Here is a 21316-nt window from a genome sequence, read left to right as displayed (position 1 = left end):
TCTGCGATCCAAAGAATGTCTTTCCAATTGCATTCAGATTGGTGCAACATACACCGAAGATATTGTTCAAGGGTTTGGTTAGTTCTCTCGGTTTGGCCATCGGTTTGGGGATGGTGACTGGTGGGTAGTCGTACATCAATTTGCGCCAGTTGACATTTCCTCCAAAAATGGGAAATAAACTGGCTTCCTCGATCTGAGACTAATATGGATGGAAAACCATGCATACGAACTATGTTCTCCAGAAATTCCTTGGCCAAGATGGAGGCTCAGGGGTAACCCTTTTAAAGGGATAAAATGGGCCATTTTAGAGAAGAGATCCACAATCACCAAGATAGTGTTGTATCCATAACAAGGAGGCAGGTCGGTAATAAAGTCCATCGACAAGGTGTGCCAAGGTGCTGGTGGAATATCCAAAGGCTGTAGAAGACCGGCTGGTCTTTTCTTTTGACCTTTTATTTTGGGCGCAAACTCCGCAAGACATCACAAAAGATTTTATGTCTTTTCTCCAGGATGGCCACCAGAATTGTCGTTTGATCTTTTCCTCAGTTTTAGCGATACCAGGATGTCCTTCTATTAATGTATGATAATGGGCAATAACGAGTTCTTGCAGTTCTTTGTTAGGCAGAAATAATCGCCCCTGGAAGTACGGGAAATCGTTATTAACGGGAAAGTGTGACCCCTTTTGGCTCCATTCTTGTAAGGCTGTGGAGTCTAATAGTTGTTTAACTCGAGTTTGAACGTCCTCAATAGTTTGTAAAGAGGTCAAACCCAAAATTCTCTGTTCAGGTATAATCGGTACAGGTTTTAAGCTCGAATTTGTTTCTTCCATCCCAATCCGTGATAAAGCGTCCGCTTTGTCATTCTTGCAACCAGGGCGATATGTGATTACAAAATCAAATTCCGCAAAGAATAAAGTCCATCGGAGTTGACGTGATGATTGGGCTTTGGCCGTCTTTAAATATTGCAAATTTCTGTGATCTGTAATCACAGTGATGGTGTGTCTTGCGCCGAGGAGGTAATGACGCCAAGCTTTGAAGGCGGACTTAATAGCTAGTAACTCCTTGTCGGTGATTGCGTAATTAATTTCAGGAGCCGAGAATTTTCTGGACCAAAAGGCTACAGGGTGTAGTTGGTTAGTTATTGGATCCCTTTGAGACAGGACAGCTCCCATGGCTAAGATGGATGCGTCGGTTTCAACAATGTAAGGGAGATCTGGGCGTGGATGCTTCAACACCGGTGCGGAGGTGAATTTAGTCTTTAGGTCTTGAAAGGCCTGTTCTGCCTCATGAGTCCATTCGAAGTGTTCATTTTTCCGTAAGAGAACTGTGATGGGTTGGACCACTCGAGAAAATTCCGGGATGAATCTTCGATAAAAATTGGCAAAACCAAGCATGCTCTGAACTCCCTTCACAGAGCTAGGAGATGGCCATTTGAGGATGGCGTCCACCTTTCGCGAGTCCATTCGGACTCCTTTAGGTGTCAGGATGAATCAGAGAAACTCGACTTCTGTGGTATGAAAAACGCATTTTTCGAGTTTTGCAAACAGTTTGTGCTGGCGCAATTTTTCAAGAACTGCCCTGACATGTTTTCTGTGATCGGATTCCGAAGAGGAGTACACCAGGATGTTGTCGATATATACGATGACACAAACATCGATAAGTTCCCGAAGAACACCATTCATAAAGTATTGAAACGCGGCAGGTGCGTTGCACAATCCGAAGGGCATCACCTGATAGTCAAAGAGCCCATATTTGGTGCGGAATGCAGTCTTCCATTCGTCGCCGCCTTTTATACGCACCAGGTGATGAGCTCCTCTGAGATCTAACTTGGTGTACATACAAGCATCTTTTACCTGGTCGAGAAGTTCAGGGATCAGAGGCAGAGGATAACTATTCTTAATCGTTATTTGATTTAGGGCGCGGTAGTCAATACATGTTCTAAGGTCGCCTTCTTTTTTCGGCACGAAGAACAGAGCTGAGGAAACAGGAGACTTTGACGGGCGAATAAAACCATTGGCAAGGTACTGATCTAAATACTGACGCAAATGAAGGTTCTCAGGTTCAGTAAGAGCATAAATCCTACTACAAGGCGGTTGAGCATTGGGTACCCGATCGATTTGACAATCGTACGACCGGTGGGGAGGTAACGTGTTGGCCTGTTCTTTTTGGAAAACGTCTTGGAATTCTTGGTACTCAGCCGGTAGTTGTATAGTGGCGGAAGTTACTGAGGCCAGGCCCATATTTGGATTTCTTGGATAACAAGTTTGTTCACAATCAGGAAAGGTTATTCTCTTTGCTCGCCAGTCTATTCGAGGATTATTTGTTTCTAACCAAGAAATTCCTAGAATTACTTGAAACTGTGGGGCCTTGATTACGTCAAACACAATAGCTTCCCGATGTCCATCCTGACCCACTAGTGTCACTTCTGTAGTGGAATGAGTTACCGGCCCTGAGGCTATTTCGGTTCCATCAACTGTAGTAATGACATCCTTGTTAGTTTTCGGACGGAGAGGAAGATTAATCCTGGAGGCCAATTCACGATCTACATAGTTTTCAATAGCTCCACTGTCGATGTATGCGTTTATAGCATGCAACCGCCGAGGCTGTTTCGGATCCACGAGGACCATTGGCATGATGAAATGCGAGGTCAAAGAGTTTGTTTTCAAGCTCGGCAAGCTGACCTCTACGCTTGTCGGGCTTGGTCGTTTCCCGAATCAGGTTCTGTTAAATTGTTGTCAGTGGCTCCAACCACCTTCCTAGGTGGTTTTACCGGACAATCTCGTAGAAAGTGACCAGAAGCCCCGCAATAGAGACATAATTGCTTTTGCCGCCTTCTCTCCTGTTCCTTCTGCGTTAACGGTCCTTTAACTCCACCGATTTGCATAGGTTCTGAAACGTCGGTACTCTTGGGGTTAGCGTGAGTTTTGATCAACTCTGGTTTCAAACTTGGATCGATCTGCTTTTCTATTCTGAAGTCTGTGATCAAGTTGGACCACAAGGTCTATGTACTCCGCGCAGACTTGGGGTGGATTTACTATTTGGGCTAGCACGTCTTTAAGGTCTCCGCGCAGACCTCGATGAAATAATGTGATCCTTTTATTCTCTGGCCACCCAGTTTCCACAACCAACCTATTAAAGGTGGCGATGTAAGATAAGAGATCCTGGTTACCTTGTCGTAAGGATAGCAGTTCGTTGTCTAGGGCCTGTCCCTGAGAGTGTCGAGCGAATAATCTTTCCATGCTTGCCTGGAAGCCTTGAAAATCCTGGAGAATTGGGTCATCTTGATTTACCAAAGGAACTGACCAATCGGCAGCACTGCCGCTGAGATAAGATAATACAAAAGCTACCTTGGTCTGGTCCTTAGGGAAGGCCCCAGGTCTGCATAGGAAGTGTAAGCGACATTGGTTCATAAAAACGGCATATTTCTTGGGGTCCCCAGCAAAACGTTCAGGCGGGGCCAAAGGCATGTTTCCAGGTAGATTGATTTGTACCGGGTTATTCGAAATCATAGAAGTGGGATTACCCCCGGAACTAGGTAAAGGAGTTTGTCCTGCCTGACCTTGCAACAACTGTTTGGCCAGGTCATCAGTTCTCTTTTGAGTGCGTTAGTCTCCTGGCGGGCGGAGTGTACTTCTGCCCGTAATTCCCTCAAAAGCTGGGCCAGCTGGTCTGTCTCGGAAGTTTCCATAGCGCCCGGGTGGGAAATTGTAGGTAGGCTTCGCGTTCTGTAACGCTCACCTGACTCCCACGGAGGCGCAGGCCTGGTTTGGAGTGCTGTTGCCTCTTCTATGGTGAAGCTCAGGACTCGGAAGATGGATAGGACCGGACCCTCAAATCTGGCTTGTCTGACTCGCAGAAATATCCTTCTGCGTGTGAAAAGGGAGTATTAACAATCTGCAGGATAATGTGTAAGCCTCCCACTCCCTTCTCACCCTCCACGAAACCCTTCTGCGATCCCCCGTGAAGTCTCACCTTAGGGTCTGAAAGGACGAGCTCTCCATCCTGCTTCTGATGCAGGGGCGCGTTGTAATCCAGTGACTTCACTGGATCATGGATTGTAGAGAGTTCAAATTTGCTTGACCTTCCGGTAAAGTACTGTGAGAATTCTGTTTATATGAGCCCGAAATAATAATTGTCCGTTGTCTCTATTTCAGGTGCAGAACAAAGATTCGAAGATTAGCAATGGAACCGATGAAGGAAACTCGGGTGAGTTGTTTGATGAGAGGTTCCTTTAGTGTCCTTGCATTAATGCAATAATGCTTGTCTTTTTTTCCCCATAGGGGCCGGGGTTCGGAAATGCCGGAGATATGGCACCGACCCGAAGTGAGAGGTGCAATTCTAGTAGATATCAGGTAAGTCTTTAATGAGCGTTCAGGTAATGTCTTAGCATTCGCTCACTAACGCTGATGTCTCTTTTTTTTCCCCCCTTAGGGGCTGGGGTCCGGAATTGCCAGGATGCGGCACCGACCCGAAATGAAGTGGGAATGACCCAACAGGTAAGTCTTATGATGGCAACTTAAGGTTTTCTTATTCTCTTCCCTAGCTCACCTTTGTTCTTGTCTTTTTCTCCCTAGGCGCTGAAATGTGGCTGCGGATCCAGATGGTCGCTGATGAACATGGAGGCGCCTAGTAAAGGTGAGTGGAATGCGGCGCTGCAGCGATCGATGCAATGTGCTTTTAAAATGAATGTGTTCCTTTTCAGGATCGTCGGCGAAATGTCTCCGGAATGCGGGTTTTAGCAGGTAAGGACTCTTCTTTCTCCTATTCTCTTCTCCCTTTGCAGGTGTTCCAGGATGCTGGCGGGCGTGGCAGAAGTCAGGATGCAGGAGCCGACACGGTGAGCGTCCAGCTGCTAGATGCAGAACAACGCGAAGCGTGAGTTGCTGCTTGGGCGTGGCTTAAATAGCCTTCAAAGTAGTTCCAGGTATGTATCCTTCCTCTCAGGTACGTATTCTTCCTCCGGCCACACCCGTGTGGTTAAGTAGTCCCCAAAGATAAAGTAGTCCCATTCAGGCCTCTAGATGGCCCAGATGTTGCAGCATGGTCTGCATCAGGTAAGTTTACACCAAGCACCTTTAAACACAAAGTCATCTTTTATGAGCCTGGTGCCAAAGGCGCCAGGACTGAGTCCAAAGGGCCCCTACTTGGGGCTGCTGAGACTTCCTTCGGGGACATGTCTGCCTCTGGGGTAGCTGGCCTGGTCTGGCTCCTTGGAGGTAGGCATCATGACATCGCCCACCACAATGTGCTCATCTATTCCACACAATAAGCCATTGAGTAGTTTACCTCTAGATATAAACGACTCACTTCTGACACCACCTACCAGCCTCCCCTGCCATACTATGGACAGAAATTTAAGACTCGGAGCTAAGCTAGCTAAAATCTATGAGCCACCTGCCCATTCTCTGCCCACCATACAGAGAGACTAAGAACCAAGACAGCTTGGCCTCGCCAAACTACCCCAAAACCTGACCTTCCTCAGAATCCCGGCCCCAAACCGCCACACAGTCCCACAAACCAGAACAAACTTGAAACTACACAAGCTCACCACCATACTACAACCACTGAGGGTCCCCAGATTAAGGGAGCCTTAATCAATGCTAGATCGCTAGTAGCTCGTGTAACAGAAATTGCAGATTTGATCCTTAAAGAAGACCTTGAGCTCCTTGCCATCACTGGGACCTGGCTACAGCCGGCAGCCGGCCCTATGCTCACACTAGCAGTCCCAGATAATTACTCGATCTTGAGACAAGACGGCCCCAACTCCAAAGGAGGGGGCATTACTATTATCCATAAATGTAGTCTCACTATGAGATTAGCGACCCCCATTAACGTCCTCTCATGCAAATTCCTTTCTGTTAAAGTTCCACTCACTAATGCCCAAACCCTTAACATCCATTTGATCTATCGCTCCCCAGGCCCAATAGGTACATTTCATGAGTATATTAACACCATCTTAGCCAGCAACCTTAAAGGTTCCACTCAAGTACTCACCCTTGGGGACTTCAATATGGGCTTCAATGACCCATCAGACCAGCTTGCCAGTACCACACTTAATACCCTTTCTGAACTAGGAAGAAGTATGGAACCCACACATGCCAAAGGCAGAATACTCGATTGGGTGGCTGATTACAATTGTCTAGCTAACATTACCGCAATTTCACCTTTAGCATGGACTGACCATCATCTGGTATCGTTCTTGCTCTCTACTACCCGACCCCCACCCCTGCTGGTCAGCAGGGCCCCACCTACTCTTACGAGAACTAAAGAGTATCACTGTGGAGAGACTTATCCCGAACCTAATCCCCACACTTAACACACTCCCTGACAACTTTTATCCTGAGACCTTGGTCGAAGAATATCATAAAATTGTCCACCTCGTTGGACCTAATCGCCCCTCTTAAACTTAGATCAAGTAAGCCCAAACCGCATCTCAATAAATGGTGTACACCATTCCTTAAAAACTTAAGGCAGCAAAAAAACTGCGAGGCCACCTGGAAGAAACTCCCTTCAGCAGATACACTAAACTTGTAGCCCTCTACAAAAAAGAAATTTGCCTAGCTAAACGAACCTCTTCCGACTCCCGTATATCCCAAGCCAAATCAAATATGAAGGAGTTATTCTCCATCCTCAAAGAATTAGAGACCCCTCTAGCTTCACCCGCTACTTGCACTAAAGATAAAAACTGGTGCTCTGAGATCCAAAATGCCCTAGCTAACAAGATTGCTACATTACAAAACAAAATCTCCCGTAAAAAAGCCTCCTTGAATGACCCCCTCCCAACCTACTGAGAAGCCTAAGATAATCGAAACCACCCGCTTTAACTTCTCCAAAGTTACCATACTCGAAGTAGAAAAAATCATCTTATCATTGAAACCCTCCAACTGACAGGGCGATCTGTGCCCTGCACAGCTCATTAAGGATGCTGCCGTGACCTCTCCCCTTTCATCACGAAGTTAATCAATGCCTCCTTCTCCACCAGCTCTATCCCTACCAATTTAAAACAATCCTGGGTACTCCCACTACTAAAAAAAACCTACACTTGACCCAGCCACGCCCACTAATTACAGACCTATTACAACCGTACCATTTCTTCTAAAAATTTTGGACAAGGTCGCCTATGTACAAATTCAAAAGTACTTGGAAGAACACCATCTACTAGGAGCCAGACAATCAGGCTTCCGTCCCCAACACGGGACTGAGACTGCTGTTATTGACCTTAAAACACAGGTCGATGAGTTTAGAGATAATGGCCAAGCTGCCTTACTCCTTCTAGACCTTTCTGCAACATTTGACCTGGTCGACCATTCCGTCCTATGCACCCACCTGAACACTTCAGCTCGCTTCTCTGAGGCCATCACCTGGATAAGATCATTCCTTAACAGTAGAACTGTGAGGGTTTTTTCACCCACAGCAGCAGACCCTATACCCATCACTTGCAGTGTGCCACAGGGCTCCTGTGTTTCGCCAACACTGTACATTATATTTACTAAGCCCCTTTTCGATGATCTGGATCATCTCGGTATCACCTACACCAACTACGCAGATGAAACCCAGATCCTCCTTCCGCTTTCTGGGGATTACGGAAAGGATTTGGCCTTGGTGAATAGAGTGTACATCATCCAAGCATGGATGGCCACAAATGTCCAATGCCTGAATGATGATAAAACTGAACTTATCATCCTGGGCACTACAGCTAGTTTAAAGAAATTGGGACCTGCCTATTCTTCTTTCACTATTGATGGCAACAGCATCAAAGTAGGACAAGAGGTCAAAACGCTAGGCTTTCATTTGGACTCGAACGTCTCGTTCAACAGACAAGTGAACTCCTTAGCTTCTTCCACTGCTTACACGTGTAATCTGATCCGTGCAGCCAAACCCTTTCTGTCTCACCAGCTGCCTGACCCTCGCTAGAGCCCTCCTATTGTCCCGTCTGGACTATTGCAATCCTCTGTGTCTTGTGTCCTCCAAAGCTACCACCAGCAAAATACAAACTCTTCAAAACAATGCTCTTAGAGCGGCATCGGGCATCACCAGAAGAGATCATATCACCTCACATAGCCAACAGAATAACTGGCTCTCTATCAAAGACAAAATTCTCCTAAAAACCTTGTCACTTACTCACAAATCTCTCAATAATGCTGCCCCGATTTATTTGACAGATTTCACAGACAGACCTCCCTGAGACCTACTACAACAGTCTATAAAGACTGCCTCTCTGTCCCTTATTTTAAAGAGTTCCACCATAGGGGCAACAGCTTCCCAGTGAAAGCAGCTAAACTGTGGAATTCCCCACCCCCAACTCTCAGAATGGACCTGCCTTATCAAAACTTCCAATCCAAGGTTGTTTTATGGTTGAAAACGTACTATATGCCTCCCAACTATGGTTGAAAACGTAGGCTCAAACACATCCAGGTGCGAAGTCCTCCGTATTCCATCACTTTGTACATTCTACACCCTCATGTGCTTACCTGTATATATGTATATAAGATTGCTACTAAGATTGCCCCAGCAGCTTCCCCTCAGATTTCAACCTTCCTTCCTGATAGGAATCCTTGTGTTAGTCTCTCCAGAAAGAGAGAAATTCTTTTAGCAAAGGTTGTTCTTTTCAAATCAGCTCTCTATAAATCTACAGTCCTTCATAGCCCATCGGTGATGACAATGATGGAAACGCCATCACAAAAATTCATTGTTTTGGGCATGCGGAACATGCAGCATAAAACATCTCTATGAAGGGGACAGGCACCTAACTATTCTGCCTATACCCCAACCATTCGTAGAAGGACTGAAAAATTTGCCAGGGGTTTCTCGAAGAAAACCCTGAAGGACATGAGATGTTGCCTAATGTGTTGTCTAAACAATGGTACTGATCCGGCCTCTGAAGCAGACTCTTCAAGGAGTGTCAGAACTACAACTCCCACGAGAAGCTGCCTCGTCTGGCCACACATCCAGGTTAGAGGAAAGACCTGTCAAAAGGCACAAGACAGAGAGCAGGCACACCATCTAAAAATGGTAAAACTGAAAGGAGGGCCATGTCGTTGACGGGACAAACCCAGGCAGTCCAGGAGCCTTTGTCTCCTTCACAGCAGGGACCTGGAGGCCTGGACTGCTCACTGGCCGCGACCAAACAGTCGTCATCAGGGAAAAAGACAAAGGACATATGAATATGCCTGTCTGCGGCCCAGTCCGCAGCGACTAAAAGCACATCCAATGCCGGGTTGTCATCAGATCGCCCACCACCAAAGGGTTCCCATAAACCAACGCAATCGTTAGTGACATGGTCGTCTTTGGCTTTGAAATCAGACCTGACAAGGGGTGAAAAATGTAAGGAAGTCATCGACAACTGGGACGTCATCGACAAAACGCAGACCGTGCTTGTCAACAAAATGCAAATCCTGCTTGTCGCCAACGTCTAAAGAATGGCACAGATCGTCGTCTGGACATGAATCGTCGACAACGCACTCATAACGACAAAGCAAAAACAATAGTCTTCCAGTGAAACTGTTTAGTGTTCTCGGAACACTCAAACCTATGGCTTCCGTCCAATCTACGGCGCAATCCACTGCTCTGGCAATGGAGGACCTTATCACACAAGAGTCTATACATGGAGGGGGCCATTCACCAGCCTCCCTTTCAAGAGGAAGCCATAGATCCTCCAGGGATGACCTCACAGATCCTAAAGAACACCCCACAGGGGGCATCTCCCATCACATACCCGGAGGTCAGGCCAGAGGAGATCCTCCAGCATGAAATCACGTCGGATTTTGAGGCACTAATGGACTCCAGTAGACACAGATTCTGACTCTGGGAAACTGTGGTGGGTGAACCACAATACAAACAGGAGAACGGAGGGCATTAGTACTACAAGTTCTCCCCCTCAGCCGGTTCCCTCAACAGCTTTTTTGGGACAGTCAGTGGGAGCCACCCCTACCCCCCCTCCTAAAATTGCCCCCCCTCCCGACATACCCCTTATTTATTTGTATTGCGCCGGTAGCTCTCGAGCTTCGGGGCGCAGAGACAAGAACACAAAGACAAAAAGTAAGACAAAACACGTAACACGAGACATTAAGGCTGCATAGGTAGGTGGGCAGGTTGTAGTACATGTATCACTTGAAGATTTGGGTTTTCAGTTGTTTGCGAAAGCGTTGTTAATTTGCTTCCATCCTTAACTGGCCAGGGAGGTTGTTCCAAAGGCCTGCTGCGGTCATAGGGAAGGATTTACCTGCCCCGTTTTTAAGTATGAAAGGAGCTACCACTATCAGACCTTGTTCGGCTGATCTTCGCTCTCTCGTAGGTTTGTATGGAATGATTTTAGTTTTCAGGTATGCAGTGGCTTTGCCAAAAATACATATATGCGTGAGGGATTTAATTTGGACTATCCAATTTTTAGCCAGTGAAGTTCCTTCCTGGCTTCACTGATGTGCTGATTCCTGGTTTTTTGCTTCATGATTCTCACTGCATTGTTTTGCAGAACTTAGTAGCTGTGGTAGCAGTTTTTATTAGCTCCTAGAATTAGGGCATTGCCATAGTCTAGGCGAGATAAGATGGTAGCTCTTGCGACCGTGGCACTATTTTCCTCAGATAAGTAGGGTCTTATGGCTTTTAGTAGGCGCAGGTGGTATGAGCACATTTTTTTAACATACAGGATTTGGGCATCTGATCCCAGGGATGCTTCTAGCATCATACACAAGGTTTTAACCTTGTTTAGGACCTTAATGTGGGTGTTTTTGATGGTGAAGGTGTTGTATGCAGTATGGAGCTTAGATCTGACAAGATTGGAGCCAAAGACCATAAGCTCTGTTTTTGTTGCCGTTTAGGCACATCCAATTTTGGTCCATCCATTGCTCTACCGCGTTGTAAACTAGGCTTAGTTTTTTGTTGTCCTTTTGATGGTCTCCACTTAGTTCAATTACCAGCTGAGTGTCATCAGCGCAATTGTTAAAGAATGTGCTGATTTTGTCGGACTATGCATAGAAACCTAAGGAAGAGGTTAAACAGGAGGGGGGACATGCTGGCACCTTGTGGGACTCCACAGGTGATTTCTTTTTCTATTGAGAATAGATTTCCCCAAATAACTCTAGATGTTCTCTTTTGTAGGAAAGACATGATCCAGCTTATTGCTTCATATGTGGGGGTGATGCCTTTTGGTTTATCAATAGATTTCAATATATTGAAGAGTTTGCTGGTGGAGTTGGCTGCCACTGAGATCTGTTTGTCATAGTACATCTTTTTTGCCTCAATTATTATAGGTTTTCTCACTGATTTTCCAAAGTGTTTTCTTGTCCGATGTGGGTTCTTTTTTTCCACTCATTTTCCCTTTTTCTTTTGAGTTTTCTGTTCGAGGAGTTCCTCTGTGAACCACTGATGTTTTTTGTCCTTGGGCCTAGAGGTTTTGGTTCGGAGTGGAGCTTCTAGGTCCACTAGGGCCTGTAGGTGGCTAAGTAAGTTGGATAGGGTGGCCTCGCATGTGTCTTCATTATTTCCCTGTTTCAAATGTGTCTAGACATTGCATCAGGTGCTCCTTGCTGATGTTTTTATAATTCTGCAGTGTTTTTTTAACAGGGAGGTTGGGAAGTTTGGGTTTTTGAGTGGGGTGGGAGATATGGAAGGTCACACTGTAGTGGTCCGACCATATACATGGGTCAGTTTTATATTCTTGGGATAAGAGGTTGTTGGTAACAACCCAATCTAGTAGATGACCATTGTCCATGGTGGGATTGGTGTTCATCACTTGATAGTCTGTTATTCAAGAGTTTCTCCAGTTTAATGGCCTCTTTGTCTTTGGGGTCTCCCCGTCACCGATTGAAATCTCCTAGGAGTAGAGTGGTGGTGTTGGGTCCTTTGATCATGTTGAGGTGGTGTGTTATTTCTTCATTAAAGTCGGGCATGGAGGTAGGTGGTCTGTAAACAACAATTAAGTTGAGGCCACTATTATTGGTTTGGAGGTGTTTAAGGTGGAGGATTTCAGTACCATTGCATTGTATTGTAGCCTGGAACAGTTGAATGGTGTCTTTGGCAATAACTGCCACACCACCCCCTTGTCCTGATTCTCTGTTGGTGTAGCCCTCGGGGACCGCTAGGTCGCAGGTGGGGCCGACTGGCTCTTTTAGCCAGGTCTCGGTGATGCACATGATATCAATATTTTCCACAGATATCTTATCATGAACGCTGATGGCGTGTTTGTTGAGGGAGCGTGTATTGCGAAGACAGATCCTTAGATCTGGGGGAGGATGGGAGGGCACTTTCTTATTGATGAAGGTCTGTGGTGTTCTTTTTTCACGTCTCTTAATTGCCAGCGATTCTGTGGCAGTAATATTTGTGTCAGGGCTAATTCTTTCGAGGATTGAGCCACAGGCGGCTTTGGCGAGCTTTGTGTTTTGGTAGTTGCGCAAGATGGTAGCAGCTATATCAAAGGATAGTTGCCCCATGGTTGTTTTTAATTAGCTGTGGTTCCTGAGCAGCTTGGTGTGCACGGGACACAGTGGACACCGTGGACGGCGAGGACCGGCGCAAGACAGGCTTGGCCCAGAAGCGCCGGCCCAGAAGCGCCGGCCCAGAAGCGCCGGCCCAGAAGCGCCGGCCCAGAAGCGCCGGCCCAGAAGCGCCGGCCCAGAAGCGCCGGCCCAGAAGCGCCTGACGTTCCTTTAAGAGGGATGTTGGTGCTTCTGGGAGTTGAAGTCCCAATGTCTTTCAGCCAATGGCAGAGGCTGAAACAGCCTTCTACTCACATGAGAGCTGTATTAAAGAGTAGTTTAACACGTGCTGAGAAGCGGCTGGCGTTTGCCTGAGGAACTGAACAACTCGGAGCCCCAGAGTCACCTCCCACCTTGAATGCTTAATAAACCCACAATCTTTACTGTCCCTACAAATGTTAAAGTTACAGAACCTTTTGGGATAACTTCACCCCAGGCTAACACCGCCACATTCAGGCCCCTTACAGGGTCTCCAGCAAGTGACCAGAGGAGGACAGAAACCACCTCTTCCACAGGCAGATAAAGGTTGAACATCCTGTCACTGAGAGCGAACAAGGCGACCTCATTCAACCCGTAGGTCGCCATTTCTGCCCTGGGCCCCGCCTCCACTCAGAGCAAGTCCACTGCGGGGTGACCAGGGAGTAGGGCAGTTGACGGATCCAGATCCAGACACTGACTCTAATGATACTGACTCCACCACCACACAATCGCCACACAGGGACAATACCCGAGATACATTGGAGAAAGGAAGTGCAGGAAATCCCCTGGGCTCTATAAGATGTAAGCTTGCAGAAGCCTGGAATGGTTACGGAATTTGGAATGTGACTGTCCTTCTGAAGGTTGTACTCCAGATCCTGGTGGGTGCATTGGGTCCACCACAATAAGGAAGTGGAGAAACAGTTGGAGTTCTATTCTGCGTGGGCTGGAGCTTGGCAGATATTGAAAAGTTTAAGAAAGGCCTGAGTGATCCCAGATTGGTGGGAACAAATAACTGCATCCGAAAAGTATCCAGGTAGAGAATTCTGTCGAATTAATGTAACCCGGGGTGAAAGTGCGCAGTCTTGCCCTGATATAAGAGGATCATTCACACCCAGGCATGGGGCAGGTAGAGAAAATCCTTCCCATGTTTCAGACAATAGAGGGCATAGGGTTACAAAGACCAGGTCTTGCATAGTAATACAGTGGATTCTCGCTACAGACTCCAGTGGAGTTATACCTCGCTGGAACCGAAGCACCAGGGCCAGTAAAAAAATGGTGCTGGTGCATTCAAATTTCTGAAACAGTTGTGTGAAGGACATTTCCATGGATGCCCTGAGATTTTGAGCAGTAGAGTAAACTTGTCAATATTGGACTAAGAAGACTAGTTTCTTCTAGACTTGTCCACCTGTCTAATGTACTCCCCTCTCCTGATACTGTTGCATATCCTGTAGGCCTTCTTCCTACTGTTAGGGAGAATACTCTGTCTAGGCTGAATTTCCTAACCTAGTGAGTCCCCCAGCAGCTTTGCTGGATTTCTGGAGTTTGTTTTTTTTCTCCTGCCAAGAGTGAGACTCTTTCTTTTTTTTTTTTTTTTTTTGTTTTTTTCCCACTCTTGGACATGATTTGTGGTGTTTCTTTGAATGTTAATGTGCTTTATGGGCTATGGGGTATTATACTCCATAGAGTCTCATGTGTTTTTTCCTATGTGCGTTACACAGCACCCTCCGTGCAGTAACACAGAGGTATCATAGTGACACCTCACCATAGACTCCATACCCTGGGACTGACTGTCTCCCAGGGCTTGTAAAGTCACCGTTGGCTTTACTAGTCCCAAATTACTAACAGAACCAGTACAAACCATCATATTATGGACGTACTGGTAGGGGCAATTCGATTACCCCTGGGTCTGTTCGCGGGGGCACTGTCCTGTCCCCCCTCGTCGAGTTTTGGTTGGTGGCAGTGGATGCTACTCTTTATATCCGCCCGCGAATATATCTCTATGGGATTTTCCCATTGTTCGAGGCTAATACTTTTTTAACATAGCCTCTAACATACCGCCAGTTTATTTAATATTAATTCACCGGTTGGTATTTTCTGCCAGAACTCGGTTTTAAAATGGCGTTTGTGTTCGCCTCTGTAACTCCAAGCCAAAGGTCGAGCCCTTTGTTCCACTTTTTGGCGGGCTTCTCCACAGAAGCCTCCAAAAGTGGTGCCACTCTGTCTGGGTACCACAGGTGGTGTGGGAGGGGGTTTAGGCACCCTGGACTGAGTTACCTTGGTAACTCAAGTCGCACTCCACCACTTAGCATGTTTGACAGCTAGGCTGAGTGAATGGGGGTGTGCTGCATAAAAGCAGGGCTTTTGGGACTGGAACTTCAGAAGTCGCCACAGGACCTGAAAATCCGACGAGGGAGAAGCTGAGCCGGCCTGCTACGATGACACCACCGGTGGAGCCCTGCTGAACCGATTCACCACTTCCCAACGACAGAGGAGATCTCCCGGCTGGAGAGTCTTCTTCCCCTGACTGGTGGGCACAACCAGTTTACCTTCCTTTTTTCGCATCCCAGGACGTCTTGTGGTCAAATTGCCCGTGCCAAGCACCCCGGCAACCGGATAGCCACTTACCACTGGACCGCGAATAAAAGGACCGCTCCTTTTAATTGAGAACTCCGCGGCTGGTTTCTTCCCTGGCAGTGCAACGGACTCCTGCTTTCCTCCCCGACGAGATCCTCTCTTCCTCCGGACGAAGCACCGACTTGCACCCGCTGCCAGGAACAACTGCCCCCGCTGGAGCGTTCTCACCATTTTAAGGTACTGTGTCCGCCAGGCCTCCCTTTCTAAAGATTGCTACAAGGTAACCATAATCCCTTAACCTTCTGGACTGGGCTGGCCTCCTTGACCATCTAACTGGTCCCCTTCTTTTTTTGGTCCAACTCTTTCTGAACTTATTGCGAGACTTTTGGGCACTTTGAACCGTGTGACCTTGGACACATTTCGACCGGAGCCTCTTCAAGTGGGTCCGGCCTTGTTAACTTTGACTTTACGGTTTTAACCTGCCTTCTCCTACTGTGTTTTTCTGAAAGTGTTGGGATCTGTTTCTATCTTTGCTCTGCCTTTCTCTCCCTTTTAAACCGATTGATTAGAGTGCCGTCTTTGTTAAGCGCTCACTGCTGTCTGAAAATAAGTGTTGCTTTACTTAAGACTTGTCTAACTAATCGTTGAAGGGAGTGTATATCTTTTAGTGCCCGTGTTTTTGAACTGCTTGATATTAGTGCCAGTGTGTTTAAGTAGATGTGTTTTTAAATAAATAATTAAATCTCTTTTACACCAAGCTCTGGTCAGTTTGCACTTGTTCTACTGTGTTCTTTTGACCTATTGTGAATACTCTGTATACTGCCTAACTCTTCTTGAGAGAAGTCTGACTGCTCAGCCACAGCTACCAGGTAAATCTGGGTGGTACAGACTGCTACCAATTAGGTTTACTGCCAACCACCTGTAGTCTTCAATCTTTTGCAGTGGTCCCAGAGGGAACTGCACAGGTTTCTGCCTAACCCCTACCCTTTCCCATAAAGAAAATAAAGGTTTTTGAACTGATACTTGTGTCTCAAGTGTTCTGTGGTACTTCCCAGTAACTGATATAAAGCAGTAATCAGAATTAAATGCTTCCTGGTCACTTTGTAATTGAATCAGAGTCCTGAGTACGACGGAACACTGCATCCCTTCTTCAGACTAAATGATTTCATAAACCTGCATACCAAACCACTATTCAATAGTTATTGTTCCTTTCCTGACCACATACTGTCCTTTAGTATTTGTTCATTAATGGAAACCTTATCAGGGTGACCTCTACTGGAGTTTTGTGTACAGTGACAAAGCTAGATGCATGTTTGGATTGTGTCAATAATATACATGTAAACGTGGAGCCTGCGCGGGCTGGCCATCTGTTTATTATGTTCTGTTTCACAGATTTCTAGCTATCATGGCTATCTTTCTGTGTATGTTGCAGTAAATGAGTATGGTGTGAAGCGGGACCATTCTGACCTGCCTGGCTTCACTTCTTGCCTAGTGACTTGTTGAAGAGTGCGCCTCAGTCTGAAATGTATATTCACTCTATGAGGAAGTAGTTTTGATGCCTTTTGTTTACCCCTCTTCAGGAAATGTGTGGGCACATGTGTTGGTAGTGAATGCCCGAAGTGCCACACGCCGGCCTGGGTAAAAGATGTGCAGATCAACCGGCAACTGGCCAATATGATTCAGCTCTGCAGCAAACTGCATGATGTGCTGGATGGTGCCCAAAAGCCTGAAGGTAGGTGAGATCAGAAAATTAAGTTTGCCATAATAAACAATATCCTTGAAATTGCAGTGTTCAAATTAGATGTACTACTCGTGACCAAAAGATTGCTCTTAGAATTTAAATCTAGTTTCTTTCATATGAGCATCCAGGAGGCCCGAGAATCATATTTTTTTTCCGTCATGTTTTTTCCAGTGTATGTCAATCAAGGAAGACTAGTTAGATATACCTGCCTATGGTCACAAGCTAAATCGGGTGATGTCAGTGGAACTTCAGATGTGATAATCAACTGCATGGCCATACCTCGGAGGGCCTATTGAAATCGGAATGAGAGGTTGCCTTTTTCAATGCAATTTATTTCCGATTGTTTTGTTTTTCATTTGTTGGTTCTCTGGAAGGAAAAGCCAATTTGGGACAAATCCAAAAAATGCATGCATCATTTGACCAAAAACGTTTTTTTTTCTGTTTATCTGGAATACTGTGAAGCCTGGTAGGATTGCGACGTTGGCACACATTTTGTATTAAATAACAAAGATATTTCAGTGGATTTTGAGGATGCACTTTAAGTGGTACCGGTTCTATTCCACTCCTTGCCACAAGCCTGTCCTTTAGGATAGCCTCTGCACTTTAAAAGCTGCCGATGTAGAAGGTGTGGTGAAAAGGAGCCTCAAGGTCCAAGCCCTGGGCTATGTCTGGATTCTCTATTCTGTTGAGCTTAAAGGTAAATTGGTGGGTTTACGAACTTGGTCAAACTCTAATGAATTTAGTGGCTGTCATTAAACTGGTTATGACTAGGGCTCTAATCAAGTCGACATTTTCGGTCATTCTAAGGTATGGCATGCGCTTCATCAAAAATCATGCAGAGTTTCTTAACTGGTGGGGAGCCTTCGGAGTCTTGCCAGGAAAACTGGGTAGTACTTGGTTCAGATTTACCAAACATCAGGACCTCATTTTACATGAGTTGAGGTAGAGGCTGTTTGTCTCTAGCTGCCTGAAATCATTCCACAAATGGCTAACTCTAGTCTTCCAGGTGTTTTTCTTGTCAGGGTGACATGAAACCTGAGCATCGTCTTCTTACAGTTGGAATCTGGGAGCGTACTCGGGTAGTAGTGGTGCCAGTGGTTTAATATATGCATTAAACTAGTACAAGGAAGAATAAACGCTTGTTGAAGACTGGCACTGTCCGATCTGAAATCTCCCCTTTTCACATTGATTGCGCGGGATCTATGTGATTACTTCTAAACCATTACTGCAAATTCGATTCCATTTAATTCTTCTTTGCACATTTCATTGCAAATAAATATAGGGGAGACCCCATTGCCTCCACCTTGTTTGTTTTATTATTTGTAATGCGCAACATACCCTAGGGTAGCAGGGCGCAGCAGTTACATGAATATGCAAAGCTTAGTTACAGTAGTGTCAATAATTACATACAGGAATTATGTACAAAGGTATATACAGATAAAGCATACATCTAGGCGGAAGCTAGAATAGTAAAAAAACAACTGATACATGAAAACATACTTGCAGCAGCAATATAAACAGGTGTGTGTGTGTGTGTGGTGTGTAGAGAGTGGCTCCTGACCACTTGCTGCATTTAGTAATCATTCGGTTTCAGCCACGCGATAGTGTTGGTCCCAAAGTTATGGTAGGAAAGGTCAGATCTCAGTGTAGGTGGTAGGGAGTTCCACAGTTTCTCTGCTTTCACCGGGAAGCTATTGCCACCGATGGTGGAGCGAATAAAATTAGGGATAGAGAGGCAATCTTTATAGTCTGTTCTGGAGGGTTTCAGGGGCATATGTCTATGAAATCTATTGACCAGGTAAATGGACGCAGCATTATTGAGCGATTTGTGGGAAAGTGATAAAGTTTTTTGGAGAATTTTATCATTGGAAGGGAGCCAGTTGATCTGTCGGCTGGCTCCCTTCCAATGATAAAATTCTCCTAATTTTATCATTGTGGTCCCTTCTGGAGATGCCTAATGCTGCTATAAGGGCATTATTTTGTAGTGTGTATTTTTCTAATGGTAGCTTTGGTTGACCCGATATAGAGGGCGTTGCAGTAGTCCCAGTGAGACAGGATGAGGGCTCTAGCCAAGGTGGTGGAACTAGTGTCAGAAAGAAAAGGTTTAGCTGTGCGGATAAGTTTACACGTGTAGGCAGTCAAGGATGCTAGGGAATTAACCTGTTTGGCAAATGAGAGGTTAGAGTCCAGGTAAAAGCCTAGTGTTTTTACCTCGTATCCTACCTTGATGCTATTGCCGTTGATTATGAACGAGGAATAGATGGGTCCTAGTTTTTTTAGGCTGGAGGTAGTGCCCAGGATGATGAGTTCGGTTTTATCATCATTCAGGCATAGTCCATGCGTGGCCATCCATGCCTGGATGATGTACACTCTGTTAACCAAGGCCAAATCCATTTCATAATCCCCAGAAAGCGGGAGGAGGATCTGGGTATCACCTGCATAGTTAGTGTAGGTGATACCTAGATGATCCAGATCATCGAAAAGGAGCTTGGTAAAAATGTTGTAGAGTGTAGGCGAGACACAGGAACCCTGGGGCGCGCCGCAGGTGATCGGTATGGGGTCGGCGGCTGCAGTAGGTGCGGAAACCCTCATGGGTCTGCCATTTAGGAAGGACCTTATCCATGCATCCTCATCGGAAAAGTGTGCAGCTGTGTCAAGGTGGTTGCATATGATAGTGTGATCGACAAAGTCGAATGCAGCCGAGAGGTCAAGGAGGAGGAGTAGGGCAGCTTTGCCGTTCTCTAAACTCGTCAACTTGGGTCTTATGGTCAATAAGTGCTGTCTCTGTTCCATGTTGAGGGCGGAAGCCTGATTGTCTAGCGCCTAGTAAATGGTGTACTTCCAAGTGTTTTTGGATTTGTACATATTCAACTTTATCCAGAATTTTTAAGAGGAAAGGTACTGTCGTGATTGGCCTGTAGTTAGTTGGCACGGTCTGGTCAAGAGTAGGTTTTTTTTAATCAGTGGAAGTACCCAGGATTGTTTAAGATTGGTAGGTACGGTACCAGTGGAAAAGGAAGCGTTGATGAGCTTTGTAATGAAAGGTGAGAGGTCTCGGGCTGCATCCTTGATAAGTTGGGCAGGGCAGAGGTCGCCTTGACAATTAGATGGTTTCAAGGACAGGATAATTCTTTCCACTTTGAGAATAGAGACTTTGGTAAAGTTGAATCGTGTAGAATCAATGGCAGTGGTACTCTGTTGTTTTAGTTGGGGGAGAGTTATTTAAGGAAGCTTTTTTTACTGGAGAATTTTATTTTGTAAAGTAGCTATTTTACTGGCTAGTGCATTTTGGATCTCTGAGCACCATTTTGTTGTCTTTAGTGCATGTGTCAATAGGTGCAAGAGGGGTCTCTATTTCTTTCAGGATGGAGAATAGTTCCTTCATATTGGATTTAGCTTGGGATATGCGTGTGTCGAAGGATATTTGTTTAGCTAGGCATATTTCTTTTTTATAGAGGAATGAGAGTTAGTGAGTTTGCTAGCTGCTGAAGGTAGTTTTTTCCAGGCAGCCTCGCAGTTTTTTTTGTTGCCTAAGGTTGTTTAAGAAAGGCGTAAACCATTTGTTTAGGTGTGTTTTGGACTTACTTGGTCTAAGTTTGATGGGGGCGATTGTTTCTGAGGAGGTCATGATTTTTTTTTTTTTATTCTTCCACCAGGGTTTCAGGATCCGTGTTGTCTGGGAGTGTCAAGGGTAGGCAGTGGGGCAGGGATAAGCCTATCCACAGTAACTCTTTTTATTTCTAGTTAACGTGCGTGGAGCTCTGGTAACTGGTGATGGAGGGGGTCTATTGGTGGAGAGCATAAATGATACAAGGTGGTGGTCAGTCCAGGCTAATGGTGAGATAGAGGATATTGGCTTGACAATTATAGTCTGCCACCTCATCGAGTATTCTACGTTTATTGTGGGTAGGTGCGTTACTATTTTGGGTGAAGCCTATTTCTGAAAGGATGTTGAGTGTAGTGAGGGCAAGCTGGTCTGAAGGGTCATTGAAGCCCATATTAAGGTCCCCAAGTACTAGTACTTGTGTAGAGCTTTTGAGGTTACTGGATAGGATGGTGTTAATGTCCTCTTCAAATGTCCCTGGAGGGCGGTAGATCAGGTGGATATTGAGGGTTTGGGTATTTGAGAGAGGAACTTTAACAGTTAACAAGAGAGGATGTTGATGGGAGTGGCAAGTCTCATGGTGAGGCTACATTAGTAGATAATAGCGATGCCACCTCCTCTGGATTTTAATCTGTCTTGTCTCAATATGGAATAGCCGCCCGGGGCTGCTAGCATGAGCATTGGGCCTGCTGCGGGGTGTAACCATGTCTCGTTAATGGCGAGGAAATCTAAGTCCTCGTTTAGGATAAGGTCAGCGATTTCTGTAGCATGTGCTACTAGCGATCTGGAGTTGATTAGAGCTCCCTGTTAACTCTGACTACGGTTGATATCGTAAAAGACAATCAATGAATATATTTGGTATTGCAGATATAGAAACAGACTAACCTGGTCTGACAGCAGTGACTTTAGATTGCAGATGTCGAAGTTTTCCCTGATAATTCTACCT

At 45.8% G+C, this 21316-nt stretch overlaps 1 protein-coding gene across 1 annotated transcript in view; it reads left to right on the top strand.

Annotated features, from left to right (window-relative positions):
- BARD1 (BRCA1 associated RING domain 1) overlaps positions 1 to 21316 on the top strand; it is a 1013377-nt gene that overhangs the window by 145170 nt on the left and 846891 nt on the right. Inside the window, exon 3 of the mRNA XM_069615932.1 lies at positions 16606 to 16757. Within this exon, the coding sequence (XP_069472033.1) occupies positions 16606 to 16757 (152 nt within the window). The remainder of the gene's footprint in view (positions 1 to 16605; positions 16758 to 21316) is intronic.

The sequence above is a fragment of the Ambystoma mexicanum genome, chromosome 9 (genome assembly GCF_040938575.1).
Source record: "Ambystoma mexicanum isolate Mex_15411 chromosome 9, UKY_AmexF1_1, whole genome shotgun sequence".
In the NCBI taxonomy this organism is placed as follows: Eukaryota; Metazoa; Chordata; class Amphibia; order Caudata; family Ambystomatidae; genus Ambystoma; species Ambystoma mexicanum.
Note: the sequence above shows the minus strand (reverse complement) of the source record. Positions and strands in the feature narration are given on the sequence as shown.